Source organism: Lissotriton vulgaris, chromosome 1_1 (genome assembly GCF_964263255.1).
Source record: "Lissotriton vulgaris chromosome 1_1, aLisVul1.2, whole genome shotgun sequence".
Lineage (NCBI taxonomy): Eukaryota > Metazoa > Chordata > Amphibia > Caudata > Salamandridae > Lissotriton > Lissotriton vulgaris.
Genome location: NC_141685.1, coordinates 1353912595 through 1353934943, shown reverse-complemented (window position 1 = coordinate 1353934943; position 22349 = coordinate 1353912595). Strand labels below are relative to the sequence as shown.

Sequence of the window (22349 nt, the reverse complement as noted above, 5' to 3'; positions counted from 1 at the left end):
ATCATATGAACAAACATGTGAGTGGTGCGTGCTGGCGCGTACAGCCTGTTCGGCAGAAGCAGAATGAGAAAAACAAGCACGTTAGTGGTGCTCTATTTAGAAGCACATACTCATGCTTGAGGCGCGCCCCTGCGTGCTCCCGCAAGGTGTATGCTGCCACAAGCACGGGTATGTGTTTAATAAAAGCTGAACGCCGGCTAAAGGTCCCCTATGCAGCGCATGCGCAACCTAAATAAAAAAGTCACTCAGCAGAAAGCAATTCTTGTAATTTACTGACCTTTACTGGTCGTTTTCGATCAAGATAGTTAAATAGAAGCTGTTGAATAGAAAAAAAAGTGCCTCAGCAGAAGCAGACCAGTCCTAGGGCTGATCTCCAGAGCCCACAAAGTACATACACATATAAGTATATGCAAGAGGTCTTGAATACTCGATCTAAAATTAATGACATTAGTCCTATGTTTACAGTGTTGGGTATAAAGAGATTAAGGGATTTGCTCTGATTTTTAAACATCTGGCCATGTTTTGAACCCAGTCTTCTAGGCTCCAAAGTCGGCAAACTTCTCTACCAGTCTGCAATCTACCATCATTTGTACTTGAAGTTGGCTAGTGACGTTATCACACGTTAAGATCTATCTTTCGCTCTGATCCCCCCCCCCCCTTGTCATTTTCTTTCTCTTCATCTTTGATGGGAGTCAGTAAATTCACATTTAGTCAATTTTTTCAGCTTTCATTAGAATATGACACAACAGCTGTAGAAATTAATTATTTTCTCTGTATATGGCCATCATAGTAATCACGTACATCTTCTGAGACTACCTTACAGTACTTTTACTCAAGCCTAGGATACCTCCCGAATGTAGGATACTTTGTGGCATGTCCTAAGGTTTTTTTTAAAAAGTATTTTGAACTACATCCAAGTATTTTATCCAGAGACAATATTTAATTGGTAAGAACACCCTCAGTTCTGCCCCTCCCCTCATGAGGTTGAGTCCGGCCTGGTAGTACCATCTCACCAGGGTGGGTCGAGTTGGCAAGTGATGAAGCATCTCCCATTACGTGAGTGAGCCTACTTTGTCCAATTCTTGGAATTGCTCATTTCTCTATAGGGATATTGGCAGTAGGTAGATAGTTGGACTCGAACTAAGGCTTGGGGGAGAATTCCCTAAGCACACTAAAAGAGTCACACGCCAATTTTGTGTTTGGAGTGTTTCCAAGAGGCAGGTGTGAGCCCGTGTATTGCCTCCTTCTCTCTTTTTGGTCTTGTATGGTTCAAAACTTATTTAAACAGGAGGCCTGGCCAAATTGTATATATTGCTATTTTTATGTTTAATTGCAAATAATGTGACATTGTCTCTTAATGTTTCTTGACTACTTTGCACCTTATTTTCTATTTGGTCTTTACTGGGTTGGACTAGATTAGCCAACGGAAGACACAGTATTAGAACATTATCACCACAGGACTGATTAATTTTGGCTGTTTAATTAGGTTTTGCTTCATTCTTTGCTGGTTGTAAATTTGTTCAGCACAAAATTGCATTAGAGCCTGAATGGGAAAATGAAGCAAGAACATTTTACTGTGTCTGCCCATGATCTAAAAGGGGGTATACAATTCCCTGAGAGTTGAGTTGCTCGAAAATTCGTATTGAAATCCTTGACGCTAGTGCTGTGACCATTGCACCTGATTGCAAGTTCGAATTAATTGGTACAGAAAGTGATCGTTTAATATCAGTAAATCATGTGGTCCGTTTGTGGTTTTAGGCCAGAAATGAGCCCGATGTGTATGAGACGAGCGATCTACCAGAAGATGACCAAGCTGAATTTGATGCGGTAAGGCAACTCCAACTTGTGTTAATGACTTGCTTGTGTTTGTTTTTTTACAGTGGCGGCTTCTTTAGCGGTAAATTGTGAGTTGTCAAATGCACTATTTTGTAGCCCTCAGCAATTCCTGTGCTTGAAGTTTTTAGTGATGTTAATAGCTCAAATGGCAGTAGTCTACTCTCATTGTGCAATGTTTTTTTCTTAGCTGTCCTCTGTTAGGAAGAAGGATGCCTCGATTTTCAAAGACTACGTAATATAGCTTAGCAAGCATCATCATAATTGTTTTGAAGGGAGCGCTGTGCACTGAGTACTGGAAAGAAATACAATTGAAGTATCGTGTGAAAAACTAGGGATCAAAATATGGAAAGGTTTACTTTTTATGCTGTACTTTCTTTATGCTTTTGACTTGGGTACATAATAAAGAATCTTTAGCACAGGTTAAAAAAACTTGTACCAGCACCAGATAGATTGGGCATTATATGTTTGCCGAAGAGGCACCAACAACTGTTGCAAACATTAAGGGCCCATGCATTGTTTTCAAAGGTATTGAGGCTACAAAATAGTAAATCTGCTTTTTGATTAGCCCAAGATTTTGAACCTTTCAAATACACAGAGTCTTTTTACAGGGGAACTTTAATCTTTGAAGAAGACAGATTGATGACTTTGAACAATGGCAAACATTGACGGATAGAACGCCTGCCATACAGACAATCATGAGAGCCTCTGTGTTATTCGCTAGTTTTTCTTAAATAAAAGTGTCTTTGCATCAAGTATACTTTCCCACCTAAAACTATTTAGTAATCTTTAGAATTCCAAAAAGAGCTTGTCCCAACTTTGGAGAAGTACAATTAAGGATTCACCTTTACTCTTTATGTTCCCTGGGAATCTGGAGATCAGTTATGACGGAGATCAATTTTTCTGAGGGTTAATTTGTCATAGTCTATGTAAAATACATTGGAATGGCCGTAGCCTCTAAACTTAATAGCGTGCCTAGCGCAGTTCTTGGATTTTTTTTTTAAGGTTAACCCCCAGCACCATATCCAAATCTTGTTTCGGACAGTGGTGAAATTGGCAAAAAATCCCCAATCTTTTATTTTGTTAGGGGATTCAAATGATGTGCTTGAATTTGGTTACCTTTATTTTGCCAACGTATTCAACCATGTACACCACACTTTCTAGTAACAATGCACCACAAAATTGAAGAATGTGTTGCGTATGGCAGGCATGTTACGTTAACTATGAGAAAGCCAACAGTGAGATAACAAAATACAGGAATATGACTACAATTAAACTTGTTTCATTTTCTAAAGTCCAGTTATTTAATGTATTGAAGGTTTTCTTAATTCAACTGCAGTGATTCATTTCCAAAGCATGTTGTATAGGCGTTCTTAAGTTTTCTTCCTCTGTACTAAAAATATACTAAAACAGCATGGTCAGCAGAAATAACTGCATCTTGATCAACTTTGCTTTGTTTTTAACATTTGTTATAACTTCAGGAAAACGGAAATCTTTCACACCCTTCAGCCCTTAGTCTGAAATATTTGGATTTATTCTGTCTAAAATATACAATGTTTTTTTATTTTATTTATAAATTAGATGTATATGGTTTTTGCATTCTGTCACATCTTGGTGTTAGCACGTTTTGCAGCCATCAAATTACTTTTGCAAGTTACTGTATCGCTTTCAGCAAACCAAGCAATCGAAAGATGTGACTAGGATTTCTGAAAAGGAAATCCTTTAAGGTGTTAGTATTAACATTCAAGATTGGGACAGTGGATAGTTACTGGAGATGATTCAGTGCTCTAAATTTCGGAGCAGAATTCCTTAAATAGAGCATCTCAATTTTGCAAATAAAAGTTGGGCCTTCAAAAATGTGTAATGAGACTTTTTGGCCCCTTAATGTTTTAGCCCTTTTATAAATTAGTTAAACTGAAGTAGCCAAAATTGGCTCCAGGCACTTTCCACAGATCTGATTGACTTGCTGGTGGTCATTGATGACATCTATAGAAGGTCTCCGGGAACAGCCTTTATCCAAGCACACAGTTATTTTTCCTCTTTATCGTCTTGTACTCCATGGCATTAAACCGTCCCAGCACCCCAATTCCTATAATTATACATTTTGAACCTGTTTATTTATTCAATCTGTGAGATAGGTAAACATTTTCTTTGTTTGTTTTGATTGGAATGTGGTTTGAACTGAAAACTGGAAGACGTATGTTTACCTAGCTCTGTCCACCTAGTTTCTCAATTTTGGGATATCATCTAACATTTCTTTTTGTTTCATTATCTTCGCATATTAACTTATTGGAGTTTATCTTGTGCTTTCCCTCCCCTTTTGACCTTTGCCGGATACTAGTTTGCACAAGTAAGACTATTAAACTGCTTTTGTTCGCATGCATTTCCTTTGTTTTGCATGCAGTTAAATCACCATTATATTCATGGTTTGTAATTTTGAATGATTTATTGAACCTGTAATCATTTCTTTGATCATTGTGGGCTGTAATAAATGTTTCTTTACTGTTATTGTCTTGTTTTATAATCTGGGGTTTCTCAAATACACATGATGTGACCTCCTTGTTTAGCCTCATCAAAATAATTATGTATCACCTGAAGAAGATATATATACAGAACACTTCAGTGGGTTATATTTGCTTGAAAGCTATGATAAACATAATTTTGCATGACTGACGCAAATACAATATTTTATCAGAAAAAATTATTGCTGTCCCCCATTATTGGTTAAATATATATCGTCACCCATTCCACTGGAAGTTTTCAGTAATTTTCGCTGCCTACATCCCACACCCAGTTCTGACTTCTCTATGCGCTTGTAGTCCATTCCCATTTTTTGAGAAACCCTGTAATATCTATTTAGTTGGAATTGCTGTGAAAAAGGCATGTGATTTAACTGGCTAATGGAGAGACTACAGATTTTCGTTTCTTAAAAAAAATATTTGTTAGTTTCATTTCCAAAACAGTACAGTAACAGTAAGCTTGCACGCGCCATAAGCAATTAACCACATCACATGCCTCCCGCCTGTCTGCGCCCTCCTCACCAAATAGGGACCCCTCCTGCTTCACCACAACAGCAGCAGGGTCCATCAAACCATGGTATGACTGCCACCTCCCCCTCACCACAAATTTCCGGGGGGCGGTGGTTGCGGGGGGGGGCACCTTCAACTTTCATACACCACCCCCTCCGCCCCCATTCATCTGGTCATTTCCACTCACCATTCGACCCTCATGGGGACCCTATCCTGTCCCCATACCCTAGCCACAGCTCTTTTTACCACCACAAACCCCAGCATGCAGAATTGCTTCAGAGGGAGACCATCATACGGTATACGTAGGGTCAATAGTTTGGGCATCCTAAGGAGCTCAACTGCTAAGACGATCTCCAATTCAGTGACAACTTCACCCCAGTTAGGTACCCACTGCCGCATCGCACTGAAGACACATGGGACCTAAAGTAATAAGACCTGTTAAGGATGTTGAACTCTATTAACCGTAACCTAGCAGGAATGGCTACTTCCCTAGGGCTCATCAATGCTGTCTCCCAGTCAATATCCTCTAGGGGCCCAGTGTTGGGCGTTTCCCAAGATTATCCAGGGTATTATTCAGGATAACCCAGTATTACTGAGGCACTGCCCTATGAGTGCTTTTGCCAAGCAGAACCCAGGACTCCAGGGCACTTTTCTCCAGTAGGCCCTCGCCCAGGATCCCCTCCACTCTCTCATCATTTGAGAATTGCAGGCTTCGGACCTCCTGAGTATGGGCCAGGGCATATTCTTGCTCTAATACTCAAAATATGTTATGCTCACCCCAACACTAATACATCTACCAGTATCTGTATCCCAGTTTGCTGTCAGTGTTGGAAGCCCAGTGTTGGAAGCCGGTGGACCTGCCTCCCTGGGCAAGTGTTGCCCCCCCCCCAATAAAGGAGTAACCAGCGTACTAGGTATCTCATAGCCTCAACCCATAGCCTCAGTCTTTCAGGTGGGCCCCGTTTCCCATAGATGTAATGAACATAAGTATTCACCCCCATCATTGCCCCTCCATGGGATACGCAGGCCTGTTGTATGGGCTATGCCGCCATGCATTTATAATCTGTAACTTTGTGACCATATGATACCTCAGCATGTCGGGCAACACCAGTCCCCCATTATAGACAGTTGTATAGTGCCGGCAGCATCACTCTAGGGGTACCTCCATCCAGGATAAGGTCCAGAGTATTTTATCAAGGCTATGAAAGTAGCTCTCCGGGAACACAAAGGGAGTGTTCCGTAACACATAAAGCAGCTTGGGCAGAGTGATCATCTTGTACAATGCAGTTCTGGCCATAAGGGTCCGGGAGATCACCTGAAAACCTCAGAGGACTCTTACCAAATTGAATTCCGGTAAGCCCTCCTCCTCCGTCATGACACCTATGTAGGAGAGTAGATCTGCTTCTTATAGTTACCCCCGCATTTCTTTTATATTTTATTTTATTTGAAAAGTTTTATATAGCGCTGGCTACACCTGGAGGTATCAGAGCCCTTTACATGGCTAGGTACAATTGCATTCAAAACCTAGTTACATAGTTACAGCAGTTTGAGGAACGTAGATACTGGAGATACAAGAGTTGCAAAGGGATGGCTCAGGTATGGGGAAGGAAGGCCGGCAGGGGAGAGAGATTCGGGGAAGAGAGGTAGGGGATAGGAGAGTAAGATAAAGAGAGGGAGGACAGCAGAGAGTGCTGTGGTCGGAGAGCAACACAGGGCGACCAGAGAGGAAACTGTGTCAGGCGATCAGATGGGCGGGTGACTGCCAAGGGGGGCGACAAGAGCCAGCTCCTCAATAGCTGTGTAGGGCAATTCCACCGATCATCAGCTCAAGGATGCTCGGACCCCAAAGTACCCCAGGGGGTAAAAGTGTCAGCCTGGGGAGATCATCAAAAGGTTTCAAGGAGAGCGCCAGAGATAATGGGAACTAAACCAGACCTCTGCTAAGTGGAAAATCCCTTGTTGACTCTCTCGGAGGGGTATCTGAGATTCCAGGACAGGAATGCTAGGATCCCTCCCCAACAAGGGGAGAAGGAGTGCTGATGTTTCACTGTTTTTGGACTTTATTCTAGCTGGGGCCCTGCTATACAGGATCCCAGCTTAGCTGCTTCCTCTCTAAAATAATTCCTTGTACTTTAGGTACACTGCATATTGGATACTGGGGTACCCTTATGAGTCCCTAGTATATGGTACACTAGGTACCAAGGGTGTAGGTACCCCAGAGGCCTACCAGGGGCTGCAGCATGTGTTATGCCACCCCTGGGCAGCCTCCCAAAATGACACAACAGATCTGCTACAGCAGCCTGTGTAAGGTGGTGTATGCACCCCTTACTTAGATATAGGTTCCTTATATCTACCTTATATCACTACACATATAAACCTATCAGTCACCCCTATGGCAGGCCTTACCAATCCTGAAGGCAGGGTGCTGGGTTTTGTGAGAGAGGGTGCACATGCATGAGCAGGGCCCCTCTGCAGCCTTCGGAATCTATTCTCCGGGGTTGCTCTGTGAATCAGCCAGACCATATACTCTTAAATGCATTATAATCTTGTGGTAAATGCTAACTTTGGAATGGCTGCAAAGAAACCTGTCGTGTTTGGTGTCACACCTTGGAATTGTACCTCCCCACCAGTACTGGCGGCGGAGGTGTGATTCCACCCTCCTAGAGGGAGAAACATGACCACACCAGTACACCCAGTACCAGCTTAACAGAACCCTGGCATCACAAAATGCATGCTGCCGCTACAGGCGCTAGTCTGGCCTTCTGCTGCTGGACGGAACTCTGGCAGGGGAGGACTTGACAATAGGTTTCCTGTCACTGGGAGGTGTCACCATCTCCCAGACTGGTTTTAGTGTATTACGGCTGGGTGGGTGCACTCCAAGAGTGCTTTGAAGTCTGCACTGGGGCACATTTGGTGTCCCTGTGCATAGCCCAGTTCAAACCGCTTGCAGGGGCTACTAGCCCCTGCTCTGCGCGAGCGCAGTTAGATTCTATGCGGAAAGTCGGAGTTGGAATTTTAAAGTTAAAGGACACTTAGGAGAGGACTTTGAGCAAACCCCTTTAGACTTAAAGGCTTCTAGGGCCAACAAACATGGGAGCACCAGAGTACTCGAGTTACCTAACCCAGGGAAGCTAACGGCTCTCGCAGCTGTGTTCCCACACTGCACGCGTCCCCCGTGGGTCCCCTGTGTCACTACCTAGGGTGGTTCCTTCGGGTCCCAGCGAGACACAGTGCCTAGAGCACGTAGACTGGTCAACTCGTGTGTTAGACGGGACCTGGAGGGTCGGCCGAGGACAAGGGGAGAGGTCTCCGGGGAGAGCCGTCTCCAGCGATCGTACAGACAAGTAACTTCCCCCCCCACAGATGGACACCACACAAGGATAAGATTTAACGTTCTTTATAAGCAATCTTGAGGTACGGTAGGATGGTACAAGGAGGTCTGGACTCAGGGGTCCCCTCGGTTCTAGTCTCTTGGATGGGAAAGGGGGTAGCGGGACAGTCTTATTACCAATCTGGTAGTTGCGATGAGATGATGGGTAGCTCACAATCCTCGAGCTCGGCGTTCTTGAAGGACGGGCCGCGGCAGCGCCAGCAGGTCCCGGGGTGGTCGAAGGTGGCAACGATCCGCGGCAGCGCCAGCAGGTCCCGGCGAAGATGGTAGTTACAACGGGTCGTGGCAGCGCCAGCAGTTCCCAACGAGGATGAAGGATGCAGAGGGCCGCGGCAGCGCCAGCGGCAGGACGACCGTTCACAAGGCAGGGCTGCGGCAGCGCCAGCAGTCCGTCAAGGATGAGTTCTTCTCGGTGTCTATCGACTCCAGGATACAACTGCCTTCCTGCTCTGGAGCTGCCCCAGTTATAGGTCTGGCGGCCTTTGACGTCCGGACCCTCTCACTTGGAGGTCGGGAGGTCCGGGCTGAGGGAGTCCAGACACCCAGCAGGGGGGTGGAGCCAGCGCCCGGGGAGGCTGGGGGCGATCGGCACCTGGCGGGGGAGAGCCATCGACACTTCTTTCTCCCATTGACCTGCCAAGTGGTCCGTTCACCTCCTGGGTGGATGGTGGTGCCGGGATGTCGGGGCCTGGCCAGGCCCAGGGTTGGAGTCGAGCTGAGGCCATGCGGCCTCGTGGTGCAGTGTCCAAGATGGCGGCCGGGCCGGGCAATGGTGCTGACGGTGGCCCGGGCCCGTGATACAGAGATGTCCGGGAGTAGGAGTCCCGTAGGGGACGGAGTGTGGGTTGTTTCGGTGGGTAGCACTCGGAGAGCTGATGTCCGGGCTCTGTCATGCGGGAAGGGAGCGAGCTCTTCATGTGGCCTGTCCAACATGCGTCCCCCCCAGCTGAAGGCGGGGAGAGTCACCCATCTTCTTGGGGACTCTCCTCGTCGAGGCGGAAAAATCGTGACAGGCCATCCGCGTTGGCGTGCTCCTGGCCGGGGCGGTGTTCCACAGTGAAGTCCATCCCTTGCAGGGATATGGACCATCGCAAGAGCTTGGGATTCTCCCCCCGCATCTGCATTAGCCATTGCAGGGGGCGGTGATCTGTTTGCACCCGAAAGTAGGTACCGAAGAGGTAGGGCCGGAGCTTCTTGAGGGCCCACACCACTGCGAAGGCCTCCCTCTCGATGGTGCTCCAGCGCTGTTCTCGGGCCAACAGACGTCGACTGATGAAGGCCACTGGTTGGTCGACTCCCTCGGTGTTCAGTTGGGAGAGGACGGCTCCAATGCCATGGTCGAAGGCATCAGTCTGGACGATGAACTCCCGGCTGTAGTCGGGAGCCTGGAGTACCGGGGCGGTGCACATGGCGACCTTCAGCTTCTCGAAGGCCGCTTGACAATCGGGAGTCCAGTCGACTCTTTTGGGCTGGTTTTTAGATGTAAGTGCCGTGAGGGGCCCCACAATGCTGCCATAGTCCTTCACAAACCGCCGGTAGTACCCGGTGAGCCCCAAGAAGGCCCGGATCTCGGTTTGCGTTACGGGTGGTTGCCAGGACTGGATGGCAGCGATCTTGAGTTGGAGGGGGTCCACCAGACCGCTCCCCACTTGGTGTCCTAGGTAGGTCACGGACCCCTGACCAATCTGGCATTTGCTGGCCTTGATTGTGAGGCCGGCCTGTTGGAGGGCCTGCAGGACCTCTCGGAGGTGACGGAGATGGTCTGACCAGTGGCGGCTGTACACCGCGATATCGTCCAGGTAGGCGGCGCTGAACTCCTCGAGGCCCGCCAATACCTGGTTCACCAGGCGTTGAAAGGTTGCTGGAGCGTTTTTCATGCCGAATGGCATCACTTTGAAATGGTAGTGGCCATCCGGGGTGGAGAAAGCGGACCGTTCTTGCGCCCTGGGGGTGAGGCCGATCTGCCAGTAGCCCGCTGTCAGGTCGAAGATGCTGAGGTAGCGGGCAGCCCCCATGCGGTCGATCAGTTCATCGGCTCGGGGAATGGGGTGAGCGTCGGTCCGGGTGACGGCGTTCAGGCCCCGATAGTCAACGCAGAATCGGAGTTCAGGGGTGGTGCCGGGGGCAGCAGCTTTGGGGACCAGTACGACTGGGCTGGCCCAGGGGCTGTCCGAGGGTTCAATGACTCCGAGTGTGAGCATCTTGGAGATTTCTTCTTGGATGCAGGCACGTACCCGATCTGGCACGCGGTACGCCCGATGTCTGATGGGGGGACTGTCCCCAGTGTCCACGTCGTGCAGGCACCAGGGGGTGACCCCTGGGGTGAGGGAAAATAGGGCTGCGAACTGCAGCAGGAGAGACCGACAGTCTTGGCGCTGCTCCGAGGTCAGGGCATCTGACAGTCGGACCCGGTCTACTGAACCATCTTTTTCACGGGTCTTCAGCAGGTCGGGGAGGGGCTCGGAGTCTTCTTCTGCCCCACTGTCTGTAGCCATCAGTAGGCTGAGCTCCGAGCGCACAAAGTGGGGTTTGAGTCTGTTGGCGTGGAGGACCAGGAGGGGGTTCCGGGAAGATTCCATGTCGATGAGATAGGTGACAGGGCTCTTGCGCTCGATCACCTTGAAGGGCCCCGTCCACTTATCTTGCAGGGCACAAGGTTCGGTGGGGGACATCACCCATACTTGCTGGCCAGGTACGAACTCTATGGAGGAGGCGTTCTGATCGTACCATTTCTTCATGTCCTCCTGACTGGCTTCAAGATTGGCTTTGGCGATTTCTCGGAACCGCCTGGTCTGATTGCGGAGGGTCAGGAGGTACTTGTAGACGTCTGGAGGGGTTTTCAGGGGGGCCATCTCCCAACCTTCCTTGACTAGGCTGAGGGGCCCTCGAACAGGGTGCCCATACAAGAGTTCGAAGGGGCTGAAGCTGAGGGACTTCTGAGGGACTTCTCGGTAGGCGAAGAGGAGGCACGGGAGGAGCACATCCCACTGGCGGCGGAGGGGCTCTTCCAACCCCATAATCATTCCCTTGAATGTACGGTTGAACCGCTCAACCAGTCCGTTTCCTTGCGGGTGATAGGGGGTGGTGAATCGGTAGGTGACCCCGCACTGCTGCCAGAGGGATTTCATGTATTTTGAAATGAAGTTCGTGCCTCTGTCGCTGACGACTTCCCGGGGGAAGCCTACCCGGGAGAAGATCCCCATTAAGGCTCGGCCGACCATCGGTGCTGTTACAGTTCGAAGGGGGATGGCCTCGGGATAGCTAGTGGCATGGTCCACCAGTACCAGGATGAAACGATGCCCTTGTGCTGTTCGGGGGTCCAGGGGCCCCACAATGTCTATTCCCACCTTTTCGAACGGGGTGGTAACCACCGGAAAGGGCTGCAGGGGCGCCTTGAGTTTGCGGCCGCTCTTCCCGCTGGCCTGACAGGTGGGACAAGACCGGCAGTGGTTGAGTACGTCATTTCTCATCTTGGGCCAGTAAAAGTGGGTCACCAGGCGGTTGTAGGTTTTGTCCTGACCCAAGTGTCCGGCCAGGGGGACATCGTGGGCCAAGTTCAGCAGGAAGTCTCTAAAACGGAGGGGCACCACCAACACTCGACTGGCCCCCAACTCGGCGATTCTTTGTTCACTGTACAATAGATCATTGTCCCAATAGATCCAGTGGGCCCCGGCGGTATCTCCCGTGCTCTGGGCGAGGGCTTGTTGTCGTAGTCCCTCGAGGGAGGGACATGTCTTTTGCTCTTGACGGAATTGTTCCTGGGTGGGTCCCCCTTCTTGACGCCACTGAGCCAGGTCTGGGAGATCCTGGGGCTGAGCGAGTTCTTCTTGGGTTTGTTCCGGGGGGTTGGCGGTGTCGGCGTCCCCCACTGGAGCGATCGGGGGAGGAGGTGCTGGCCATTCGGGTTCTTCTGGTCGGGGGATGGCGCGGGCCGCCATGGACCGGGTGGTTACGCACGCCCTGTCCGGGAGGCCCAACATCCCCAGGTGCTCTCTTCTTTCTACGGCGGCCCACGGGGAACTCTCGAGATCGTTCCCCAGGAGACAGTCCACAGGGGCATCATCGCGGACCGTCACCTTCAGCATGCCGGATACCCCTCCCCACTCGAAGGGGACGCAGGCCATCCGACACATGCTCTCCGAATTGTCGGCTGACCGGACGGGGCAGAGAACGTTCGATATTATTTGCTCGGGGGTCACCAGGTGACAGCGGACGGCCGCCACACTGGCCCCCGTGTCACGTAGGGCTTCGGCCTTGCGCCCATTTATGCTCACCCACTGACTGTACTTTCTGGTGTTGGCGGGTAGGGGAGCCCGCGGGACCATGTCTTTCCCCCCCAAGCACGCCAGGACCATGGCGGCCGGTTCCCACTCTTGTTGCTCTTGTTCGTATTCTTCCTGCTCTTCGGAGACTTGCTCTTCTCCTAGGGCGGCGGCAGCTACCTGGCGGGGCCTCGGAGTCTGGTTCTGTGGGCAGTTCGGGTCATTGGCGTAGTGACCGACTCGCTGGCACCGATGACACGTGACATTGGCTCTGACCCCTGGGCGCATCGGGGGGTTGCCCCTGCTGGCCGGGGGCGGGGTGCTGGTAGCGGGAGCGGCCGGGACGGTGTCTTTCCCCCGGCCCTGGCCTCCTCCTCCTCCTCGGGGACGGTGATGGCCTTGGTTGTTCCTGTTCTGCTCGTTCGGGCCACCCCGGCCCACTCGGGTGCTCTCCCATCGGTCAGCCTCGGCGGCGAGCTGCCGTGGATCAGTCAATTTACTGTCGAGGAGGTGCTGCCTGAGCTCGACAAAACAGTTGTTGGAGAGGTGCTCCCACACAACAAGGTTAAAAAGCTGCTCGTAGGTCGTTACGTTGCTCCCCTTGATCCATCCCTCAAGGGCTCGGCTGAAATAGTTCACATATTCCACCCAAGTTGTACCCGGGATTCGGGTGCAGTCGCGGAACCTCTGGCGGTACATTTCGGGTGTCAGCCCATATCGAGTGAGGAGGGCGGCCTTCATGTGATCATAGGACGTCATTTGGTGATCCGGGAGCTGTAACAGGGCATCACGGCCTTCATTGACGAACCTCCCCCATAGACCGGCTCCCCAGTCACTTCGATCGATCCGATGAGAGGACATGGCGATCTCATAGGCATTGAACCACTGCTGTATGTCGTCGTTTCGGTAGAACTCTCGGACGACATCTTTGGGAATGTGGACCTTTGGTTCTGAAGTTCCTGGGGTGCGTGGTCGCTCGGGCACCCCCAGGTCCTTGCCTTGCTTACGTAGTTCTATTTCGGCTAGTTTGCACTCGTGTTCATATGCCAGTCTCTTTTCTTCAAGCTCTCTTTGTCTTTGTTTTTCCTCCCGCTCTTCTCGGAGCTGTAAGTGTTCTAGGTTCAATTTCTGTTCCGCTAGTTTTAGTTCTCCATCCATTTTGAGCCGTGCCAACTCTAATTCATGCAGTCTGTTTTTTTCTCGCTCTTGGATCTCTTCCCGGGAGAGACCCGTTCTCCTTTCCTCGGAAGGAGCAGGGTTAGTTTCCGGTTTTTCGATGCGTTGGTCCCGGGGCTCAGCGGTGTTTGCCTCTGCCCATGAGTCTAGGGCGTGTTTAAAGTCATCTTTTGTGCTCAGACCGGTGGTAGCAATGCCCAGTTCCATACAAAATTGTTTTAATTCTCGATGGTTGTACTCCTCCAGCTTGTCCATTTGGAATTTCTCTGTAGACCCGCTCTCTTGGGCCGGCATTGTGGTTTAGTTGTGGGGTGAGTTGCTTTCTGTACGATTACGCGTTGGTTCGGATCGCGCCGCTGGCCACCAATGTTAGACGGGACCTGGAGGGTCGGCCGAGGACAAGGGGAGAGGTCTCCGGGGAGAGCCGTCTCCAGCGATCGTACAGACAAGTAACTTCCCCCCCCCACAGATGGACACCACACAAGGATAAGATTTAACGTTCTTTATAAGCAATCTTGAGGTACGGTAGGATGGTACAAGGAGGTCTGGACTCAGGGGTCCCCTCGGTTCTAGTCTCTTGGATGGGAAAGGGGGTAGCGGGACAGTCTTATTACCAATCTGGTAGTTGCGATGAGATGATGGGTAGCTCACAATCCTCGAGCTCGGCGTTCTTGAAGGACGGGCCGCGGCAGCGCCAGCAGGTCCCGGGGTGGTCGAAGGTGGCAACGGTCCGCGGCAGCGCCAGCAGGTCCCGGCGAAGATGGTAGTTACAACGGGTCGCGGCAGCGCCAGCAGTTCCCAACGAGGATGAAGGATGCAGAGGGCCGCGGCAGCGCCAGCGGCAGGACGACAGTTCACAAGGCAGGGCTGCGGCAGCGCCAGCAGTCCGTCAAGGATGAGTTCTTCTCGGTGTCTCTCGACTCCAGGATACAACTGCCTTCCTGCTCTGGAGCTGCCCCAGTTATAGGTCTGGCGGCCTTTGATGTCCGGACCCTCGCACTTGGAGTGGTCCGTTCACCTCCTGGGTTGATGGTGGTGCCGGGATGTCGGGCCTGGCCAGGCCCAGGGTTGGGGTCGAGCTGAGGCCATGCGGCCTCGTGGTGCAGTGTCCAAGATGGCGGCCAGGCCGGACAATGGTGCTGACGGTGGCCCGGGCCCGTGATACAGAGATGTCCGGGAGTAGGAGTCCCGTAGGGGACGGAGTGTGGGTTGTGTCGGTGGGTAGCACTCGGAGAGCTGATGTCCGGGCTCTGTCATGCGGGGAGGGAGCGAGCTCTTCATGTGGCCTGTCCAACATCGTGGTTCTTATACCACTCACTTAATATATGGTTTGGCCCCCCCCCTTGAGGCTCAATGTATATTGTGCTATTTACCGAAGTTCTATTGTGTTTGAATTGTGTACCTTGCTCTGTACTCTCATAAAGAGATTACTAGAGAGTGTTTAGTAATAAATACATATATTTTATATATACCTTGTGTGGTTCTCCTTTCATTTAGACATTCAAGAGGTTATAATCTGGTAAACCAAGCTGCTTTACAATCCTTCAAGACTTATCCTGAAGGCTACTCTCCATAGCTACCACTAGGATAGCTTTCGATAAAGGTTGTCTTTAAACCTAACATCAATAAGGGTTGTTTGGACTGGTCCAAGGTGCCCACTATAACTATTGGACAGCATGTGCCAGGCCAACTTCTCACAACCTATACTCCGATCTCGAAAACTGACCTGGTCAGCCAGAGAGCACCTGGCGGAACCCAACGACCCTCCCAGTCCCCTGGTTGATTAAACACTGACTTGTCCCAGTTATTGCGATACACTGAATAAGACTTTAAGACCTGCAACACTGACAATACTGCCGGAAGCGACCCCGCCCCCCCCGGATCAGATACATAGACCAGCACGTCATCTGCATTAAGGGACAATTGTTTCAGGCATCTGTCAACTGGGGGAACAGACTATGTCTGCTCAACAACGCACCAAGCGGTTCCAGGCAAAGCACAAACAACAAGGGTCACTCCTATTTCATACAGCGGGAAGGACTCTGAAACAACCCCATTCAACTGCCCTGCTGCGGCAGGTGCGTTACAGAGAAGAGCCACCGAATGATACATCTGAAACCATATAACAAACCGCCGCATCATTCATATAAATATCTCTAGTTCATGGTAATAAATTATTTCTCTGCGTCTAGTTGACATTATTGCTCTGGGTACACTGTTGGCCTTGATCTTGTCCAACCACAGCTGCAGTCGCTGAAGGTTTAACTATGTCACTCATCCCAGCATGACGTCTATCTGATCTCGATGAACCAAACCAGGTATCACCCCTAGGAGCCAGGTAGCCAGGATCCTGGGCAAAATCGTACTCTCTGTGTTTACCAAAGAAATAGGCCGATAGGATGAACAGAGATTCGCTGACCTCCCCTCTTTAAGGATCATCACGATGATTGCATGGTTAAGATATGGAGGCCAGTTTCACTCATCTCGCGCCGCCTCAAACAACCTGAGAAAGTGGGTATTAAGAAGGGAGGTCTGGTGTTTAATGTAGCTCGACTGGGAAACCGTTCACCTGTGGACTCTTCCCAGGAAAGATTGCCTGCACCGTCGCCCCTATCTCCACTGTGAAATCTGCCTCCAATTTCACATGACTGACCGCTTCCAGAACCGGAACCATTACGTCTCCCATGAGGGCTTCAATATCTTCCTCTAGGCACTGTTGACGAGGGGAGTACAATATAGGATAATAAGCCACAAATGCCTGGGCTGTATCAATATCCGTCGAGCAAGAAATCTCCCCCTTCAGCTTACTTACACTTTGGCAACCCATCACACCGTCTCCTCTTTCCTCCCCAACCAGGCCAAGCGGTGGCCCCTGCCTTATTCCCCAAATCATGCAGTGTCCGCTGAACCTCCAAATTCTGGGCCACCCGATTATAATATTGCGGTCATGTCGCACCCAGGACTAATTAAGTTACATGATAACCCTTGTCTGCCCAGGCCTACTCCAACTGAAGGAGCCAGTGCTCCAACTGAAGCGTTTGCTCCTCCCTATGTTTCTTCCTTTGGGCAATTGTTCTGGCCCTATCCCTAAGCACCATCTCCTGCAGGGTGACCGGAGAGGCCATTGACCCCTCACTTTCCTCAAAATATGTATGAGTGTCTACCCTCAGTGCCTCGGTTACCTCCGCAAGGCCCAGGCGTTAAGTTGTCATGTTCGCTGCCAGGATCCCAGACGGACCAGCAGGGGCAAGTGGTCCTATATCCCACTGGCCAAATACTGCACTGCTCTCACTCTTGTTCTGGCAGTGGAAGGAATAGTGTCTTATGGACCCCGGAAAGGGACGAACTTTGTCTATCAGCAGGTTGGCGGTACCTCCACACATCCCCAATGTGTGGGTGAAGTGCACCAACGCAGATGGCGCCCCATGTCCCAACGTGCAAAGTGGGTGCCTATCAAGGTCCCAATCCATTACAGCATTGAAATCACAGGGAGCGTCCCAAAGGATGGGGCCCAGAGCCTCCAATACCTGCAATTGGAGCCACAGCGGGGTGTACACAATAAGGAGTGTTTTCTTGTTCCACTCTCCCTGCACCGCCACCTAACAACCTCTCTAGTTCACCCATTATCACTCGACCACAAAGGGCGGAGACTTTTCAGCCAGGATCGCCACTCCACAGGAACCTCTTGTGAACCCAGCATGTGGTAACACTGTCTATTTACTACTCCGAAGTCGGCGGCATGTGTTTCCTAATAAGTGCGTTTCCCGGAGGATCATGAGATCAGGAGCATGTCTACATATGTACTGCATAACCACCCCGTTTGATTTTACAAACAAACCCATTGACGTTCTACAACACGACCACCAGTGCGTTGCAAAGGGACAGATTCATTCAGCGGACAAGTGTCCTTTTCGCAATCTACGGATGGCAAGTGGCCCCCACTAGGTCTCCATCCACACTCAGAGTACCCACCGAGGCTGCATTGTGCAAACAGCCCCCCAATCCCCCTATCACCCTAAATTTCCCTTACATTGGTTTTGAACTACCCACTTTCCCAAATTGGGAAAGGTCTGTGTCTCACCCCGCCCCTCCATACATACAATGCAACAAGCAAAGGGAGAAAAAAGGACAAATTAGTAGTCCATGCCAGAGGGCCTCCTCCAGTCCAGGATCACAAGTCTGCCTCTAATCAGAAGAGTAAATCGCAACAGTAGATTGCCTAGGTTTCCCCCTCCCCCGAAAGAAATGCCACCTCCGTATACAACAGAATATGAAAAAATCGTCATGGTTGGGCAGGCAGCAGGTCCTTCTGGGGCGCCGGCGTGTCTATCGCGCACAGTAACTCGGCAGATGTCCAATCGCTCTACCTCGGATTCTGAAGAGGCAGCACTCCTGCGGACAGCAGCGCGCGTCCCCCGAAATCCCATGTGTCTCCTCCACTGTGACCACTGACCCTAACGGAGAGCCCACTGTGTCACCCCAGTCTGAGGTACCCAGCTTGCCCCTGTCGAGGAAAGTCCACCCTCTCCGTGGCCCTGTTCCATGCCTGTTGGGGTATTTAAAAACATTTGCTGTGGACTTGGAGCGCCTTCAGTTTAGCTTGGAATGGCAACATATAGGGGAGGTTGAGGGCTTGGAGCTTCTGCTTAACATCATCAAAGGTGAGCTGCCTCTGCTGCACCACCCTTGTGTTGTCCGGAACAATCGCAATATGTGCATTTTCAAAACATAAGATAAAGTGCTTTTGGGCTTCATGGAGGATGGCGTCACTGTCCTGGTAATTCAACAGGCGAGCAATTAGCGAGCACACCGGGGCTCCCGGATGGTGTCTCTGGGACATCAATCTATGAACCCTATCCACAGCAAACCAGGAAGAAACAGCAACTTGGAGCGTTTTTATTAAGCGTTGCCACTTCGTCAACCAAAGAGAGGCAGATTTTAGCCTTCGTGAACCAGTGAGCAAGGTTCCAAAGCTTCTGGCGCAGGAGAACATCAATCTAGACCTCAACCATCTCTTATCTAGAGTCGTGTATCGCCTAAAGGATAGTATTTACTTATTCAGAGTTTAATATAGTGCTAGCTGTACCCAAAGGTATCGGAGCACTTTACAAGTAGTGCGCATAGGATAATAAAAAAAAACATGAGAGGATACGTGTAGTTCAAATGCAATCAACGCGAGGTATATGCAAAATATCATTAAAATGGTGAGAACCCACAAGTAAAGTACATAACAATACAGCAAAAAGGTAATGACGTTACACAATAAAGCAAAAAGGTAATGGCAATAATGCCAAAGTAGGGACTGACTGGGTCAGGACACTACGGGAGTCTGTAGAGTGAGGCAAGGTCTTTGGGAAAGATAGATAACTTGTAAGCAAGTTACAGCAATTGGTAAGTGGCTAAGATATGGGGTCTCCTTTAAATCAAGAAAATGAGGGGCTGCATCAGTTCTTTGGGGCGTGCGTTCCATACCCTGGGGGCATTTCTTGAGAAGGCATGCGCCTGGGTCGATTTCTTTTTCAGCTTAGGGTGTATGAGAAGAAGTGAGTTGGAACTTCAGTGCCCAACTTGTACCTGCTCTGGAAAGTTTAGTTTCTAGGTATTTGGTTTTGTTTGTATGAAGAGCTTTGTAGGTGATGCAGGTGGTTTTGAGATGCATCTTCCTTCAATGGGAAGCCAGTTGCGACTTTTAAGGGCAGGTTAGATGTGATCAAAGCCATGCAAGGTGACTTTTTGGAGTTCCAGTGATGATGGCGATAGTAATAAGGTTGGTATGCGTCTGTGCTGGCACCAGTGGCTTACCCCTTCTAATGATAAGATGGAGCTGCGGTGCATCAAGCTTGGGCAGTGGAAGACACTAAGAGAGCCAGTCCGTGTGACCGAAAGGCAGCATGCATAGCCAACTGCAGATCACTCAGCCTCCCGATGCACTGGAAATCTGCTAGCTCCCCAAAGAGATATCCTCAAGGGGGAAAGGAAGACCCCAACAGCACAACCAAGGTCTGTCCTATAGGCCAACTCTCAGCGGCAAAGTGCTAGTGGGTCCTGGCCCATTTGACCCAAGGGAGGGGGCGTCTAGCACGAGCAGCCTGGACGCAGCTCCAGTCTCTCACTGCCCAGGTGCCTCACCCACGACCCCTGAGCCAAATCTCAGTGACGAAGGGGGGAGTAATCTCCACCAGAACCAACATAGGTCCCTTCAACAAAGCATCAGTTGGGCCCTGGCCCACTTACCCTCAAGAACAGCATGAGCAGCCAGGGCCAGGCACACCAGTCTCCGCTGCGTGAAGGTTGCCAAACCCTCAAGCTGGTCACCAACCAGGAGTCATTATGTGGAAGGGCCCTCAGCCACACCTTCCCAGTAAGGGGTAGGGGCCTTTCGCACCTCCAGTCTCTAAGCCCCCCCCTTGTCAAAAGGCAGTGTCACTCCTCCGGAATGAAAAAATTGGGGAAGGGGGGACCAACTTGCAGCCCCCATGGCCCGGATGCACTCTGGCCTGCACCTGCTGGTCCTCCCAGCTCCAGGGATGCCGCCGCCACCATCCGGCCAAGCCTACCAAGAATGGCAGAGGGCAAGGACCCAGGCCTGTATGGCCCATGGGACACTTCAAGTAGCCCACCTGCACTCACTGCTTCACCGGCTACAATTTGCTCCACAAACGCCCCCACAATGGGCCACTCTCCCGTTCATTGGTGCCTCTCCTCTGCCCGAACTCTCCGCGCAGCCCTCGGACCTCTCTGTTTTCGGAGCCCCTACCGAACTGCCCAACGATACTGCTGTTGGGGGGCAGACCAGTTTAGAGGCCGATTATAACATCAGGTGTCAGAGGAGGCCTGGCTCAGCGCTAAACTGGAACCGCCATCTTGGCCATGCCCATGAGAAACTAAAGCTTCTTAATGAGCAACATTAAGTATTTACTTTGAGTTTGATCTTTACATGTTCCATTTCTATTGTCGTATGATTAAAATAGATTAATCAAATGCTACATGTTACTGCAGATATATGCTAAACCGCAGGGCATAATAAACTGATTACTTTTCTGAGATAATACCATTGCCTATTTTGATTATGGTGTTATAAAACTATAACCAGTTGGAACCTCCTGCAGTACTGTCAGCATAAGCCTTCTGAAAAGTGACTATTTGACGGATGCCATTATCTGGTATCCTCCCATGTTTTGTTGAACTATTTTGGAAAAATCATGATCCCATATGGTGTTATAATGAAAACCTGGAATATTTAGAGAGAGGAACTGTAAGTAAAAGAAATACGCAGCATGGCGTTGCGATTCCGTCACAACAGTCGTTTCTTAGCCCTTTCTTTCAACTAACCGTTATGCCTCCTCGTTAAGAAAAGAACGTGTAGTGCGCAGTTTACAGCAAGGGGAGTAGGCGATGGCAATACAAGTTTGTTTGTTTGTATGGGGTGCTACAATTGAAAAGAAGAGGGAAAAGCAAAGTGACGATCTAAGGAATCTGTTAAATATCCTTGTTTTTTTTTTTACAAAATACCTCACATTAGAAATTAACTGTCCAACTTCTCTTTTGTCCTTTGATAAGAGACCATATTTCTACAGGTCTATTTGTGATTGAGTAAAATGTAAATTTTGTTAAAAAAAAATCAATTTGCATTTTTTTGGGTGGGGGGCAGTGTTAATCGTTTTCATATGGTGAGAAAACTGGACACGTTTGAGATTGTGTCAGCACTCTTGTTTTTCAAGTTGTTCTTCTAATTTTCTGTAGAAGTGCACAGGTTTACTCCACTAAATTTCTTATGGGTGGACGTGTCATTTACACAGGTATCATTCTTTATGGAAATGAGAGATAGTTTTTCGTTATAGTGCATTAATCCTAGCAAGTTAAGCGCAGATTGCTCCGCCTTTTATTTATCAGAGAAATTGTTATAACAAGCATTAGCAAAGCCAATCAGTATTGCCTATAAGACCTATTGAGTTTGTTCCTGTTTTTAGCCATGCTGAACAGCAGCGTGGCTGCTGTACACCAGGGCACAAAAAAGAGATCCTAATGAGGCAACAGTTGAATGATTATGTAGGCATGCTCACACTTTCAACACACATGAACACACACACATACACTGTTCTACATTTTTGTTTACCAATCCGAGATGGATTGGTAAATAAAGCATGAACGCATTGTTTTAAATAGAGCTCGAATTGCTTTAAAGCAACAAGTGGGAGAGAACACGAGTGAAGGGAGCGCATCGTGGAGTGTGGGGAGGCAGAAGCACATGGTAAAAGAGTGATAATGTTGTTATTCTGATGATACCAAATTGACAGAGGAATAATTAAAATACTTACTCCAGCAAGAAATAAATGGGCTTGAAATAGTGACTAAATATGAAAGAATATCTGGAAAAACAGCCTGTCGAATATCCGCGGAGATTCCGGACGGTGACAACAGTGAATGTCTCTGCATTCAAAGCACTGCAGATGGCCTTTTTGTTTTGACTTGTCCAAAGGAATCTATTTGAAATTTAAAAACGTGACTAGTACTTTGCCCTTTTCCATTGTCTTTGCTAGAATATATTTCTAGTGTGGTATTTTAGCCCTTGTCTCTCTAACCTCAGTCGGCAGTTACAACGTAAATCCCCTAAACATCACATTTGTGGGCTTTGAAATTTAAGCATGCACTTAGTTA

At 49.5% G+C, this 22349-nt stretch overlaps 1 protein-coding gene across 1 annotated transcript in view; it reads left to right on the top strand.

The window, feature by feature from the left end:
- The window catches only part of DCTN2 (dynactin subunit 2), a 337558-nt gene that overhangs the window by 74420 nt on the left and 240789 nt on the right, over positions 1-22349 (top strand). The window contains exon 2 of the mRNA XM_086966662.1: positions 1759-1827. Within this exon, the coding sequence (XP_086822788.1) occupies positions 1759-1827 (69 nt within the window). The remainder of the gene's footprint in view (positions 1-1758; positions 1828-22349) is intronic.